General features: G+C 42.8%; 1 protein-coding gene across 6 annotated transcripts in view; it reads right to left on the bottom strand.

Annotated features, from left to right (window-relative positions):
• Positions 1–14,401, bottom strand: part of GPATCH8 (G-patch domain containing 8) — a 121,223-nt gene that overhangs the window by 63,192 nt on the left and 43,630 nt on the right. For 4 of the 6 annotated variants that reach the window (XM_077460094.1, XM_077460095.1, XM_077460097.1 and 1 more), the window contains exon 2: positions 12,284–12,358. In XM_077460094.1, the coding sequence (XP_077316220.1) occupies positions 12,284–12,358 (75 nt within the window). Of the gene's footprint in view, positions 1–3,269; positions 3,288–12,283; positions 12,359–14,401 lie in introns of those variants that run through there. The other 2 variants (XM_077460101.1, XM_077460099.1) reach the window with 2 other exon arrangements.

Raw genomic sequence — 14,401 nt, 5'->3', positions numbered from 1 at the left:
GTTGGTGAATCTACCAGCTGACCCATGAAATTGTCCTGCAAGATACTTCCGCCCAGTCTATGTCTGGATAATTAAACTCCCTTATGATGACACGTCCCATAATTGCTGCTAATCCAAATTGTGATAGGAGGTCCGTCTCCCCCTCCTTCCTCAGGTTAGGGGGCCTATAGCATGCTCCCGGTATTTTCCCCTTAGTTTCATCCCTTTGGCGCTCTACCCATAACGAGTCCACCTCCTGCCTAGCTTCCTTTGTGATGTCATCTCTCACATTCACTTATACATTATTCTTGATATACAGGCATACCGCTCCCATTTTTTTACCCCCTCTATCCCTGTGATAAAAGGAATAGCCTTGAATAGTTGCCAGCCAATCATGACAGCTGTTGAACCAGGTCTCTGAAATTCCCACAAAATCTAAATCCTCCTCATACAACAGTATCTCTAGTTCTCATCTTGTCCGCCAGGCTCCTAGCATTGGTGAACATTCCATGTAGTTTACACTGGTTGCATACTGTGCTCTTATTGGGTGTTCCGAGATTGCAAATAGGACTTGTTACAATACTAACCTTAGGTTTGTGTGCTTTAGTCAACCTACCACTAAAGCCCCCAATACAACTCCCTGGAAAGTGTTCCGCACTGACTAGCTCTACCTCTGAACCCTTTCCCCGTCTAGTTTATAAGTCCCTCTAACTTTTCGTCCATCTTCGTTCCTGGCAGATCTGCACCTTCCTCATTTAGGTGCAGTCCGCCCCTTCTATAGTACTGGTGACCGGCTGAGAAGTCAGCCCCGTTCTCCAGAAACCCAAAACCCTCCTTACTACACCAGCTCCTCAGCCACTTGTTTACTTCCCTAATCTGCCTCTGCCTTTCTGATGTGGCTCGGGGTACCGGTAGCATTTCTGCCAATACTAAACTTGGAGGTCCTTTTCCTCAATTTAGCTCTCAAGTACCTAAAATCGTTCTTTAGGACACTCCATCTGCCTCTGATTTTGTCATTGGTGCCAACATGCACCATGACAGCTGGGTCTTCCCCAGCTCCTCCCAGTAAGCTATCCACCAGATCTGGGATGTTCCTGCGCTTGGTAAATAAGGTTAAGTTTCACTTGTAAAGAATACCCAATCACATGCAAGGAAATAAAAAAAAAATACTGCATTTTTGCTTGCACATGATTGGATGATGAAAGTCAGCAGAGCTTTCCCTCATTTACTAAATTATGGAGCAGGTCTATTTGCCTTTAGTAAATCAACCCCGTTTTAATCCAAGTGGCGAACCGCTACTGAACAGAAGGAATTGTATCTACGGCCAGCTTAATTCATACTTTACAAAAGGCACAGAGAATCTAGCTTGACGATACAGAAAAGGTGTCTGCTGGCTCAACAAGACACCTGCACCTTGGCAATAATGTTAATTAATACACTTTAGAAGACATAACGTAACTGGTTCACGTAAATGCCATTTCCTTCCCTATGCATATTAAAAAAATCTCCCCTTTATATGGCTATTTATACACTTTATGAACACAAGTGGTAGTATCACTTGCCAAAAAAAGCCTCATGTATAACAAGGCTATCTGTATGCCATGTATTGAAAAGCAGCAGCAACCGTGCCAGCTGTATGCAAACTGTGTACACTGTGGAATGAGAACTAGGTTAAAGAGTTGGCTATAAGCAGATGCAACCATGTCTAATGCAGACTAGCTTCATAAAGGTCATGCCTTTAAAGAAGCCAGTTAGGAGGAAAATAAATTCCAAGACTGCTAATAACACTTCACTATAATAAATGAACAAATCATGCTCTACGGAGATGGCTTTATGTCCCAAATCCTACCCTTATTGCCTTTCCTACTGCTAGTGCACCCCTCCGCTGAAATAAATGGGCCCTGTACAAGACCCCAACAATGGGCAGATGGCAAATAGGAGCAGATTGTTACCAACTTTTATCTTTACACTGGATTTGGAAAGCAATGTAAAAATTGTAATGACAGGCTCCGCAAACAAAAGCAGCAATAGTGGATGATGGGTAAAGAACTCTGCAAGCTCAAGAGAGCTTTAGGAATCCTGCACATGATCAACCCACTGACCAAATACAATGTTTACAGGTGTAGAATGCGTAAAAAATAAAATAGCTAGTTTTAATCTTTAGACATCTACCTAAATCGTAGGCACCACATTTGGCAAGCCAGAAAAGCACCACTGTGAGCAGTTTTCACTTTGTAACCAAGGGCTTGACTCCATAACGAAGGCAGGCCCATACAACGTTTGAATTGCGGCCGGTTCCTAATTCAGTGTATAGGCAAGGCTGAATGTACCAAGTTGATAGATTGGATGCACCAAGTTGATCGGCCTGTTGGGTTTTACCTGTGATTCTCTCTAGCAGCTGCTATAGCCACTAGCAACAATCACGGTCTTCTCCCGACAGGGACGGACCCCTACTGCGAAAAAACTCAATGGCTCAGTAGGAGGGATCCCTGCATCAACCTTATTTTCATGTGGGAATCTAGTGAATTTATTTTCTGCAACCCAAGGTTGCAGGAAAGAAATTCGCTCCAAGCTGACCATAGATTATGCGATTTTCTTTTCTGCAACCTGCCGGGACAGCACAATGATTACTGCTAGCAGCTGTAGTCGATGGCAATTATCGCATGCTGGTTGATATCAATCGATCAACTTGGGTAAAATACGCCTGGCCACAGATGGATCGAATCTTGGACAGTCCCAGATGAACAGGCTGAGATTTAATCCATCTATGGCCATCTCCATATGCAATAATAGCGTCCCAATGCCGCTCATAGGATATGGGATAGTTTTTTTTGTTTTGTTTTTAATACAGGACTTGCACCAAAAACAGCTGGGATCTAATTAGCTGCTATAAAGAACAGTTAAAACGTGTCGTGATCTGCGTCCGATAAAGAAACGTAGTGTTGGAAATATATGAAAGATATTAGTGCAATCTGGGAAACGTTATGCTCTAGAAGAGCCTCACTCATACTATGGGCTACCTATGAAAAAAAAAAATTAGTAAAATTGAACCAAATAATTAGTACATGAAATGGACGATAGCCGAAAATCACTAGAGCGCTACAGCGCAAAGACAAAAAGTGGGCATGACCAGGCTGCTCGGGGGAGGGGAGGCACTCTGCTTGGGTAAGAGGTGGAAAAAAAAAAAATCACTATGAGCTTTCTACAAGAAAGGTTAAAAAAAGACAGACAAAATGGGGAAAGCATTGCTAGTTTCCAAAAGATAATACAAGTGGAGTGAAAATACGAACCTGGCTTTAAAAACAGGGCTGTCAAAGGAACAATTAAATGTAACACAGTAAGAAACACAGATTTTTGTTGGTATTTCTATTTTAATGTTTTTGTTTTTTTTTGTTGTTGCATTGTCACCAAGCCACTGCTTGCAAGTTAAAGGCTTAATATAGAGATACGAAAGCAGGATAAGTGAAATGAAAAAAGGCATAGACAAAGTAATATGAAGGATTGTAAACTGGAGGGCTGGGCTAAGTGCTGGAAGGTTACAGAGAAGAGGGGCGAGAGAAGAGGAAAATAAAAATGGGAAAGAATGAAGTTATAAAAAGGGAAAAAAAGGAAGAGAAGATGGCACTTGGTAAGGGGGTGATGGATGCACTTGGCAGACAATGGCATCACTTACAGAGCCAGTCAAGAGCAGTGCCTGCTGGGAAAAGTAATCCAGCCATTAAAACCCTTGCTGAGGACTCATACTTATAAGCCTTTGCAGCTGTCCCACTGCCTAAACCTCTACTAGATGCAAAGTTGGCCATTACTCACGACTCTTTGGTGATAGATTAGTGCATCATAACGGGTCTCATATGTCTGCCATGACACATGCCCTGTCTAAGCTTGTTGAAGCTCCTGGGCATGTTTGCAGTCACCATCTATGAAGTAGATGGGCATCAACGCTCAATGAGACTTTGCTGACCATTGGACTTAGTCACCATATACAGTAATAGTCTCTATAGAGCCAACAAACATCACATGAGGGCTGGTGCAGCAATAAAAGCTCATAAGTGCAAGTTCCAGCAGATGAAACCCACCCTGTTCATTGTCAATATATATTCTGTATGGCTGGAGATCCGTACTTCATTCACCAGTTACCAAAACATTGAGGGCAAAATAGAGGTAGTAACTGAACTGTTCAACATACAGTATATTGTAGAGATCACTGTTAAAAAAAAAAAAAACAAAAAAAAAAAAACAAACACAAAAAAATAAATAAAAAAAAAGCCAAACATTAAAAACACAAAAAAAAAAAAAAAAAAAAAAAACCCTACACACCATGAAAGCACACATATGACGGCCTTGTACAGATTTTCCCTTGAAAAGCGTGCCCTCGTTTAAAAAAAAAAAAAAAAAAAAAAAAAAAAAGATTTTCTGGGTTGCTAGCAGCGGGGGCATGATAGCTGCTGAATAAACAAAAGTGACTATAGATATTATACGATGGTCATGAGATCAGCAGGTGGGAAATGGACCTAGTGACAGCTGTCTGAATATGGGGCAGGCACAAGAAAGGACTATCAGACTGCCAGTGAACAGATGTCATAACGCACCACCTCTATTTTGCTCTCATCAGTCCACCTTCACCAGCTCTTGAGTGGGTGTTAAGTTCAGCTCAGCGTGCTCCGTATTAAGAACTGAATGCTCACTGTGGTAATCTCATGCATAATTGCAGGGCTGAGAGACCTCAACCAGCCTCTCAAAACCAAGCCCTGCAGCTCACTACAAGTTGACACCACCAAGGCCGGACAGAGAGGAAGTTGTTGAGTCAGGCTATGCCGTGCGGCGCCCAACTTGGTGCCAGTAAGTAACCCTTCTCACTTGCCAACGGCCTGGTTCCTTTCAAGAACCTTCCGGTAGGGGAAGGGTTAACGTTGGCCAAGCTGAACCCAGGCAGTCTCAGAGTCCACAGATCCTGCCAGATGCACTCCATGGGAACCTGCAAGTTCTCCCTTCGCCACAGCTAAAATGGCACCGATTTTCCCAGGATGCCATACTCAAGAAATGCATTTAAAAAAAAGGCAGCCCAGACACCCATATTCACGCCACTCCAAAATCAAAATTTTGTTTATGCTTTTAAAAATAATGTAATCTGCAAAGTAGACTATTCAGACATTTTCAGATGTTGCAAGGGTGATGTTTGCATAAGAACACATTAGTCTGATTTTACTTTTTTTCGGGAACAGTAGTGTACAAACTCCAAAAAATGAGAGTGTACCGGGACAAGTACATAATTTATACCTTGGCTTCTCACCTGGAAGTGCAAGGCTAGAATCTGTAGACTCCTAGAGATCTACCATAGCCCAACACCACACTCTTCCCCACAGGTATTGCTGCAGAGGCCGGCTAACACTCCCTCAGGAAACTCATCCTTACCTGAACTCCCCAGACAACCAACTGTTGCTAAACATCGTGCAAATGGAAACCCTGACATTCTGCATGACGCAGAACCTGTCCAGCCTTCATCTACTGCTTCATCTACTGCTTCATTCAAAAAGAACTTGTCTAGCTTCATTCTACTGCTTTATGAATTAGAAGACGTCCATATATAAAAGTCATCATTAAGGGTTCTTGATACAGCTTTGAATCTTTAACTGTTGGGCATTTTATCTTACCAGTCATAACCATGGCTACAGTCGGGTCCATAAATATTGGGACAGCGACACAATTCTAATCTTTTTGGCTCTATACACCACCACAATGGATTTTAAATGAAACGAGATGTGCTTTAACTGCAGACTTTCAGCAGTAATTTGAGGGTATTTACATCCAAAATCAGGTGAACGGTGTTGGAATTACAACAGTTTGTTTATGTGCCTCTCACTTTTTAAGGGACCAAAAGTAATGGGACAGATTAACAATCATCCATCAAACGTTCACTTTTTAATACTTGGTTGCAAATCCTTTGCAGTCAATTACAGCCTGAAGTCTGGAACACGTAGACACCACCAGACCCTGGGTTTCATCCCTGGTGATGCTCTGCCAGGCCTCTACTGCAACTGTCTTCAGTTCCTGCTTGTTCTTGGGGCATTTTTCCTTCAGTTTTGTCTTCAGCAAGTGAAATGCATGCTCAATCGGATTCAGGTCAGGTGATTGACCTGGCCACTGCATAACATTCCACTTCTTTCCCTTAAACTCTTTGGTTTCTTTCGCAGTACGTTTCAGGTGATTGTCCATCTGCACTGTGAAGCTCCGTCCAATGAGTTCTGAGGCATTTTGCTGAATATGAGCAGATATTGCGCAAAACACTTCAGAATTCATCCTGCTTCTTTTGTCAGCAGTCATATCAATAAATACAAGAGAACCAGTTACATGGGCAGCCACACATGCCCACACCATGACACTACCACCGCCATGATTCACTGATAAGGTGGTATGCTTTGGATCATGAGCAGTTCCTTTCCTTCTCCATACTCTTCTCTTCCTATCATTTTGGTACAAGTTGATCTTGGTCTCATCTGTCCTGAAGAGGTTGTTCCAGAACTGTGAAGGCTTTTTTAGATGTTTGGCAAACTCTAATCTGGCCTTCCTGTTTGAGGCTCACCAATGGTTTACATCTTGTGGTGAACCCTCTGTACTCACTCTGGTGAAGTCTTTTCTTGATTGTTGACCGACACGCATACATCTACCTCCTGGAGAGTGTTCTTGATCTGGCCAAATGTTGGGAGTTTTCTTCACCAGGGAAAGAATTCTTCGGTCACCCGCCACAGTTGTTTTCCGTGCTCTTCCGGGTCTTTTGGTGTTGCTGATCTCACCATGGCGTTTTTTCTCTTTTTAAAAGGATGTTCCAAACAGTTGATTTGGCCACACCTAATGTTTTTGCTATTTCTCTGATGGGTTTGTCTTGTTTTTTTCAGCCCAATGATGGCTTGCTTCACTGATATTGACAGCTCTTTGGATCTCATATTGAGAGTTGACAGCAACAGATTCCAAATGCATATAGCACACTTGAAATGAACTCTGGAACTTTCATCTGCTCCTTGTAAATGGGATAATGAGGGAACAACACACACCTGGCCATGGAACAGCTGAGCAGCCAATTGTCCCATTACTTTTGGTCCCTTAAAAAAGTGTGAGGCACATATACAAACTGTTGTAATTCCTACACTGTTCACCCGATTTGGATGTAAATACCCTCGAATTAAAGCGGAAAGTCTGCAGTTAAAGGACATCTTGTTCATTTCAAATTCATAGCGGTGGTGTACAGAGCCAAAAAGATTAGAATTGTGTAGATGTCCCAATATTATGGATCTTACTGTATAAAGAAACTGAAAAAATGTTGTCCATCAGTCATCTAGTATTATAAAAATGACTTGTGGACATAAGGAACAGGTTACCCTATCAAATCGAATGGATCTTTTAAACAGAATTCTAAACCTGTTTACATGGAAGAAAAATCAAAACAAAAAAAAAAACCCCAGGAGAGCGCCATTTTGCCAATTCCAACTTCATCTTCCAGTTATTATGGTGTGTTCCCTGTGCCGATTCCTCCTGTTTCAGAAGAATGCTTCATCTTTCGTCAGGAACCCTCATCAAGTGATCTCAACTATGCCCACCCTTCCCTGCCTGAGTCGCCATTAATAGAAGCCATGCTACAGCTTTTACGAATGACACAAGATCTCTGAATGGGTGAAGGGTGGATGAATGATAGCTCTGACCCCGATGTCATTCTTGAGCTGTAGATGGGCCTCTATGAATGGTGGATCAAGCAGGCAGCTGTCTTGAGAGCTTCTGACAGCCCTGTAGTTGTATGGACCCCGCCGCACCAAATGATTATGGGGATGGGCAAGAAAAGATGAAGATCTCTCCTAAAACATGAAAATGAATTAGCACAAGGAACAGATCTTAACTGCACCTTCTAAAATTATGTTTCCTCTGAAAGGGGGGCCTAGAAGAACCTAGTAGAACCTCAAATCTGCTCAAAGGAGGAGTGGGTGGAGGCTCAGGAACCTGTCCTTTCACTGACAGCTATCCAAAAAGATGCACTGGTTACATTTAACAGGAACAGATCCGGCTTGGCAAGTCCAGGGATGATGGGCTGCTTTCAAACTAGAAAATTCCACAGCGATACTCTAATCAAACTAGTAGGGAATATATCACCCTCCCATTCATGGCCTTTGCTAGAACACAAAAAAGAGCCTGTTAAATATATATATATAAAAAAAAATAAAAAAAATAAAACACCTTATTTCACTAAATACCAAGGACCAAAAAGACACCAGTACTTCCAAACAATAGGCAGCTTACTAAACATGGTTGGTCTCTACACTGGTGCTCCAAGTGCAGTGGTACCCTCCTCTGCAGCATTACCTTGTGCGCACTTTAGCTAGCAACATGCCAGCACATAGCAGAGAAAGGGAAGATTATATAAATATATACACACAAAGATATACGTGGTGTTCACTGGACCAAAACATAAAGGAGAAGGGTAAGGGAAAGATGAGGAAAGAAGTCCTAGAATATTAAAACCTTCACTGCTGGGGAGAGCAGTACCACCACACTGAACCCACCAGCAGTGGACTTAAGGAAAAAATAAAAAAATAAAAATGTATATCATATATATAAAAAAAAAAAAAAAGGCAGAGCGTGCAATACAAACCAGGTCATGAGCAGCTTAGCTAATATTGGGATCAACTGCTGTGGAAGAGAAAGGCCAGATAGGGCCAAAGTTGTGTAAAGTTCTGTAAACCATCTACACACAGACACACACACACACACAAACACAACACAGACCTACGACTGGGTAGAGATGCACACTGCTGTTCAGCTGGTTGCACAGACATGGCAGGAAAGTGACCATTGTGAGGGCTTTTTATATGGACAGGCTGTGCTGGAAAAAAAAAAAAAAAGTGGGAACAAGCCTTTAAAACAAAGCCAGGAGACCAGGATTGGCACAGCGATAGGTTACCACCCCGCGTCCTGAATCCTCACTTTTAGTTATAGTATGGTTTGAAGAGGATAGGTCAATGTTAAGCTGCAAAGCCAAAGATGATCGAGAAGGGTAGAAACTTCTGTCCTCCAGTCATGAAGAGTTGTGCATTATTGCAACCCATACACACCATCAGTTTTTCTGCTGAGTTTTTCCTTCAGATCTACCAAAACCATATAATATATGGAGGTCAAACCTTAGGAGTTTCAATTTGTATGCAATCAGGCAGGCCTTTGCACTACATGGTTTTGGTAAACCTGCAAAAAAAAAAATCAGCAGAAAATCTGATAGTGTGAATGGGGCATAAGGGTGCATGGATATAGCTCTTACGTTTAAACCGGACGTTTTCCGACTCCTCTTAATCAACAATCTAATACATTTTCAGTGGTATCCCTATCAAGCATCCGGGACACCACTCTCCCAATCTGAGCCGTGTGCAGCAATATCTGGCCCAGCAAATGCTACTCCACTGACCCAGCCTTTGACGCGTTACACCCCGCGGGCAGGGCAAACTGCGTTAGTGGGGGGTCAGTGGAGTCGCACTAGTTGGGGCTGTATAACACTGCAATCAGGTTGGGAGAATGGAGTTCTAGATGCTTGATTGAGATACCACTGGATGTGTTGGTTTGGATGCTGGCATCCCTACATCCAAGGATCAGGGGGAGAGAGGTTCTCCTCTCACTTGAAGTGGAGCTTCAAAAGTTTAAAAATAAAAATAAAAATAAATAAAGTGCATTTGCTTAAAGGGTAGGTTCCTTTGATAAATGTGTTACATGTTCCACCCGTTTAGGTTGGAACAAGAAACATGTTCCCAATGCTGCAGTTGCTTCCCTATGTCCCCCTCCCTGTGACAGCAGTACGGGGAGAAGTCCCCCGTACTAGCAGTCACTTTTTGAAATCAAGTGAGGCTGAGCGGGCATTCATACAGCTGTGTGTGTGAACGAACTACAAGTCCCAAAATCCTATGCAGCTCTTAATGAGATACCACGGAGCTGTGGAGTGCCATCGTAGTTCATTGATACTTTCTGTCCGTGTATCTGCTTGCCCGTACTGGATGTATGGGCACACAGATCGCCTGCAGTATCTGCTGGGGGGGGGGGGGGGGGGGGGGTGTAAATGGACAGAGCACAGTTATGGGCAGGGTCCTCTACCACCCTTCACTTCACCCCCAATATCCCTGCATTCTGACCACAGTGCACTCCTAAACCCTGCATTCTGCACGTAATGCACTGGTGAACCCTGCATTCTCACCAAAACACACTCCTAAACCCTCCACTCTTGTAAATACTCTAACTCAAAATAAGGGTCGGCCTTGCTGAGATTTTGTTTTGGGGGGGAGGGGGGGGGGGGTTTACACTGTGCTGGTGATCTTTGACTTAATCAATGTTGTTCAAATAGATGTCCATCTCTCGAAGGTTGCCTACGTCTGCTCTATGCAAAGCAGGCAGATGTTGGCCGGTAGGTGGGGCACCCCTCTAAAGAGCTTTGGCCTTAATTCAAACAGTGGGCTGGCCTTTGGGAGGAGTTTCAAAATGCCTTGAATGAGTCAATGGATGCCTGGAAAGTGCACACAATAAGTTGCCAATTCAAATGTACTTTTGCAAAGTTACATCTGGTAGAATCAGCAGCCTTCTGATACCCGAGTGCACTGAATGCATATCGCACTAGTGTGCCTTAAATAGTGGTAACAGGTGGGTAAGCACTCAGCATGGGATGTAGGCATCCAACAACCCCAAAGATGACAGAATGCTTATGACTAGCAGGCCTTGTAGCTCTGCAATAGAGAAAAGTTTCTACTCAGCAGCTGGAATAGCAAGTTGAATTATTCTTTTATAAGGTGCTTTTCCCATCCTCAACCAAGTCTTTTAAGTCATCAGCCTGATGATTTTACCTGATGATCAGCCACTAAGGCCAAGCTGCACTGTTAGATAGAGAGATATCTGTGCCTGCTCTCTCCATCCCCAGTCGGAGGACTTCAAAAGTTCAGAGGGATTTTTGATACATTGGACATAGGGCCTATTATTCAAGCTAAATTTTCTTACAACCAGTTTTACTTTAAGTCTTCCCCAATTAGATTTGAAAATAAGTTCCTTTTGAGGCCGGGTTCACACCGCTGCGATGCAGGAACGCCGCGAATCCGTGGCGGTTTCCCGCATCGCATTACTCCCGCCGGCAGTTCACACTGCCCTATGCGGACGGCTGGGAGTGTCAATGATATGTTAATGACACCCCCAGATCCGTCCGCATATCGCAGTGCGATCTGCCGACTCGCACAGGAATCGGATCGCATGGTGTGAACCCCCATGCGATCCGATTCTGTTGCGGACCAAAAAAAGGGTCCCGTGCGAGTTTGCTGCGGGACCGATGCGAATTCAGCCATACTATCTGTATGGCTGTACTCGCATCGCTACGGAGATCGGATGTGATTTGCGGTGCGAATCACATCCGGATCTCCCCCCGCAGCAGTGTGAACCCAGCCTAAAGGTGGGCACTTGGATAGAGGAAAAAAAAAACAAAAAAAATAAATAACTGATATTTTACATAACTGGGGACTACCTTTCTACATCAGCTCTCTTTGCAACGTTGCACAAACAAAAAAATAAAAAAAATAAAAAAATAAAAAAAAACACACAAACCACACCACGCAGGTCCGCCTTTAATAAAAAGGTAAGAAAAATGGAAAAAAAAATAAAAATAAAAGTTAAGTCACTGCACAGGTCACAGATAAACCAAAATTAACCCTAGTCACCCTCCAAAGTTTACGCGACTGCGAGTCCCAGCTGAGCGTCAATGTGCATTTCACTTAAAGTGGACCTGTAACTTGCTACACACCAAGCAGATGGCCACTTGTGAGTTTAAGTTCTGCATTAGTCAAAACCCTGACTTCTACAAAACGTGCAGAATGACTACTGCTTAAACTTCCAAGATGGCTACCTCTCCGTGTGCGGCTGACAGGTCCACTTTAAAAACAAAAACAGGTGGATGGTGCCAAAACTGGCGTTATAAAGTCCACCCATTCTCTAGGCTATGCGAATACAAATGGAGTACGCTTCTAACCTCTCATGCAAAGGGCCAGGATACATTGCCCCTTGAATTCCAAAGGCCTGCTGGATATTGCAGGGCCTTTTCAATATGTAAGAATGTTATACAGATTGCAAAGCAAAAATAAAACAAAAGAAATCAAAATAAAACTGTAAAAATAAAATTAAAAACCACCAATGATTGCTTTAAGCTGGACTCCTACATCTTCTAAAAGTCTGTCTCAGTGGGCAAGTAAACAAAAAGAAAAAAAAAAAAGATACAAAGAATATGAAGCCTGACCAAAATGCACCGTCTTACCGATTCAATGGGCTTGTCCAAAGAGGCCTGTTCAATCTCCAACTGTCCATCCTCATATTGGTCAAAGTGGTTACCCTACACAGAGAAAGAACACAGAACATTAGGGATAACCCCCAGAGAATCATGAATCATCGCTTAAAACATTTACTTTAAAAAGTAGATTCTGACCCCCAACTTAACAGATATATCTCATCTTCAGGATTTTTTTTTTTTTTTTTTTTTTTTTTAACTAGTCTGTACAAAAATTTTAATCAAGCATTACTTACCCTCTCCATGCTCCTGTGCTCACCCCTCTGTCCACTGGCATCTTTGGACCTACTTCCTTGTAAGCCCTGGCTGTCAATGACATACCTTCTGGGGATGATCCCACAAGTTTGGCTCATAAGACGATGCTGCATAGAACAGCTCTCACACATCATAACATAAGCGCTGTTCTACACAGCAATGCAATCTGCCCATTGTGGATGCCAGAAAAGAATATAAAAAAATAAAAATAAAAAAAATAGGAAGTCCCTACTTGCCACGTAACCAGCTGGAAGCCAAGCCAGTACCTGGCTCCGCTACTTTACCAGGACAACTGACTATTACCTAATAGTTCAATGACGTAAACAATACGCGCTGAGAACTTGGGAGAATAAAAATTCTTCGGGCCAAAATCGGAAAAAAAAAATATATATTTTTATACAAAGCTAAAAAAAATAAAAATAAAGAGAAGTGTTGCATTGAGGACCAGCGTGCTTTGCTTTTTTGAAAAACATTTTATTGTATAGGGCAGGATCCTAGGGATGCGCACAAAACAATGGAGTTTTATGAATAATCATTTCATTGCGTGCATCACAAAAGCCACGTACCATTAGCTGCTCTAAATAAGGGCATGTACACAAGGACATGTACACAAGGACATTGCTGTTAAACGCTGGATCGTGCAATTGAATGCAGAAGGCAAACCAAACGGCCATGAGCCCCAAGACAGACTAAAGTATGATGAAATGGGAGATTTCAACTGAGGTAGATAATGCATTTAAAAGATGTTTCCTAGAAGCCATCATTATAGAGATTGAACACATTTTCCAACATAGGAATTATTTACAGCAGGAATATGCAATTAGCAGACCTCCAGCTGTTGCAGAACTACAAGTCCCATGAGGCATAGCAAGTCTGACAGCCACAAGCCTGACACCCAAAGGCAGAGGCATGATGGGACTTGTCGTTTTGCCGCAGCTGGAGGTCCACTAATTGCATATCCCCGATTTACAGGATCAACCTAAAGCTGATCATAGTTGTTTTTTTCAGGTGCTACACAGGCGCTATTTTTAGCGCTGTAGCGCCTGAAAACCGCCCCAGTGTGAAAGGGGCCTTAAACATGTTGAATGACATGCACTCCGCATTTTTGCTCACTGGTGGCAAGGTGCTATAATCCGAGACATGTAGTCTGATGAAAAGTCGTGATGGATTCTGAATGTGCACCCGCTGCTCACAAAAACAGAAGGGGTTGGAAATATGGGGTTTGTATTATTACAGGATAAAAAACCCGAGAACAAAAATGCAGAAATGATTGCAGTTTACAGTCCTTAGAATTAAAGTGGTTTTAAAGGCAGTGCTCATAATCACCGTCAGCCCATCTGTTAGGACAAAATGTACTATACAGTGTAAGTGCTATTTTTTTTATTTTTATTATTCTAAATACTTTTTCACCTCATTGATCACCGGTCACGTGACTGCCCGCTGCTCTGCTTCTATGATCTATGCACTAAAGAGGGTGGGGCTGAGATTTCCCGCCAAAATCTGCCAGGCGGTCACATGACCGCAGATCAGCAAAGTGGAAAAAAAAAGGCATTTAGAAGAAGAAAAAATAAAAAAATAATAAAAATAAAAAACACACGTTATGGTACGTTTTGTCCTAACAGAGGGGCTGGCAGTAATTATGTGCAGTAACTTTACTGCCGCTGGGAACAGAGATAGAAGGGGAGGGGTGGCTCACACACAGCAACGGGATGGCGGAGGCACGTAAACTGGCCATGGTGATCAGCAGCCATGATTCTCGTGGTCAGTACACACAGGGGACACAGGAACAGGCAGGCTCAAACAGGTATTTTAGATCATATAATGGGGCGGAGA

The sequence above is a fragment of the Lithobates pipiens genome, unplaced genomic scaffold, assembly GCF_037356315.1.
Source record: "Lithobates pipiens isolate NorthernLeopardFrog02 unplaced genomic scaffold, aLitPip1_a1.2 Scaffold_28, whole genome shotgun sequence".
NCBI lineage: Eukaryota > Metazoa > Chordata > Amphibia > Anura > Ranidae > Lithobates > Lithobates pipiens.
Note: the sequence above shows the minus strand (reverse complement) of the source record. Positions and strands in the feature narration are given on the sequence as shown.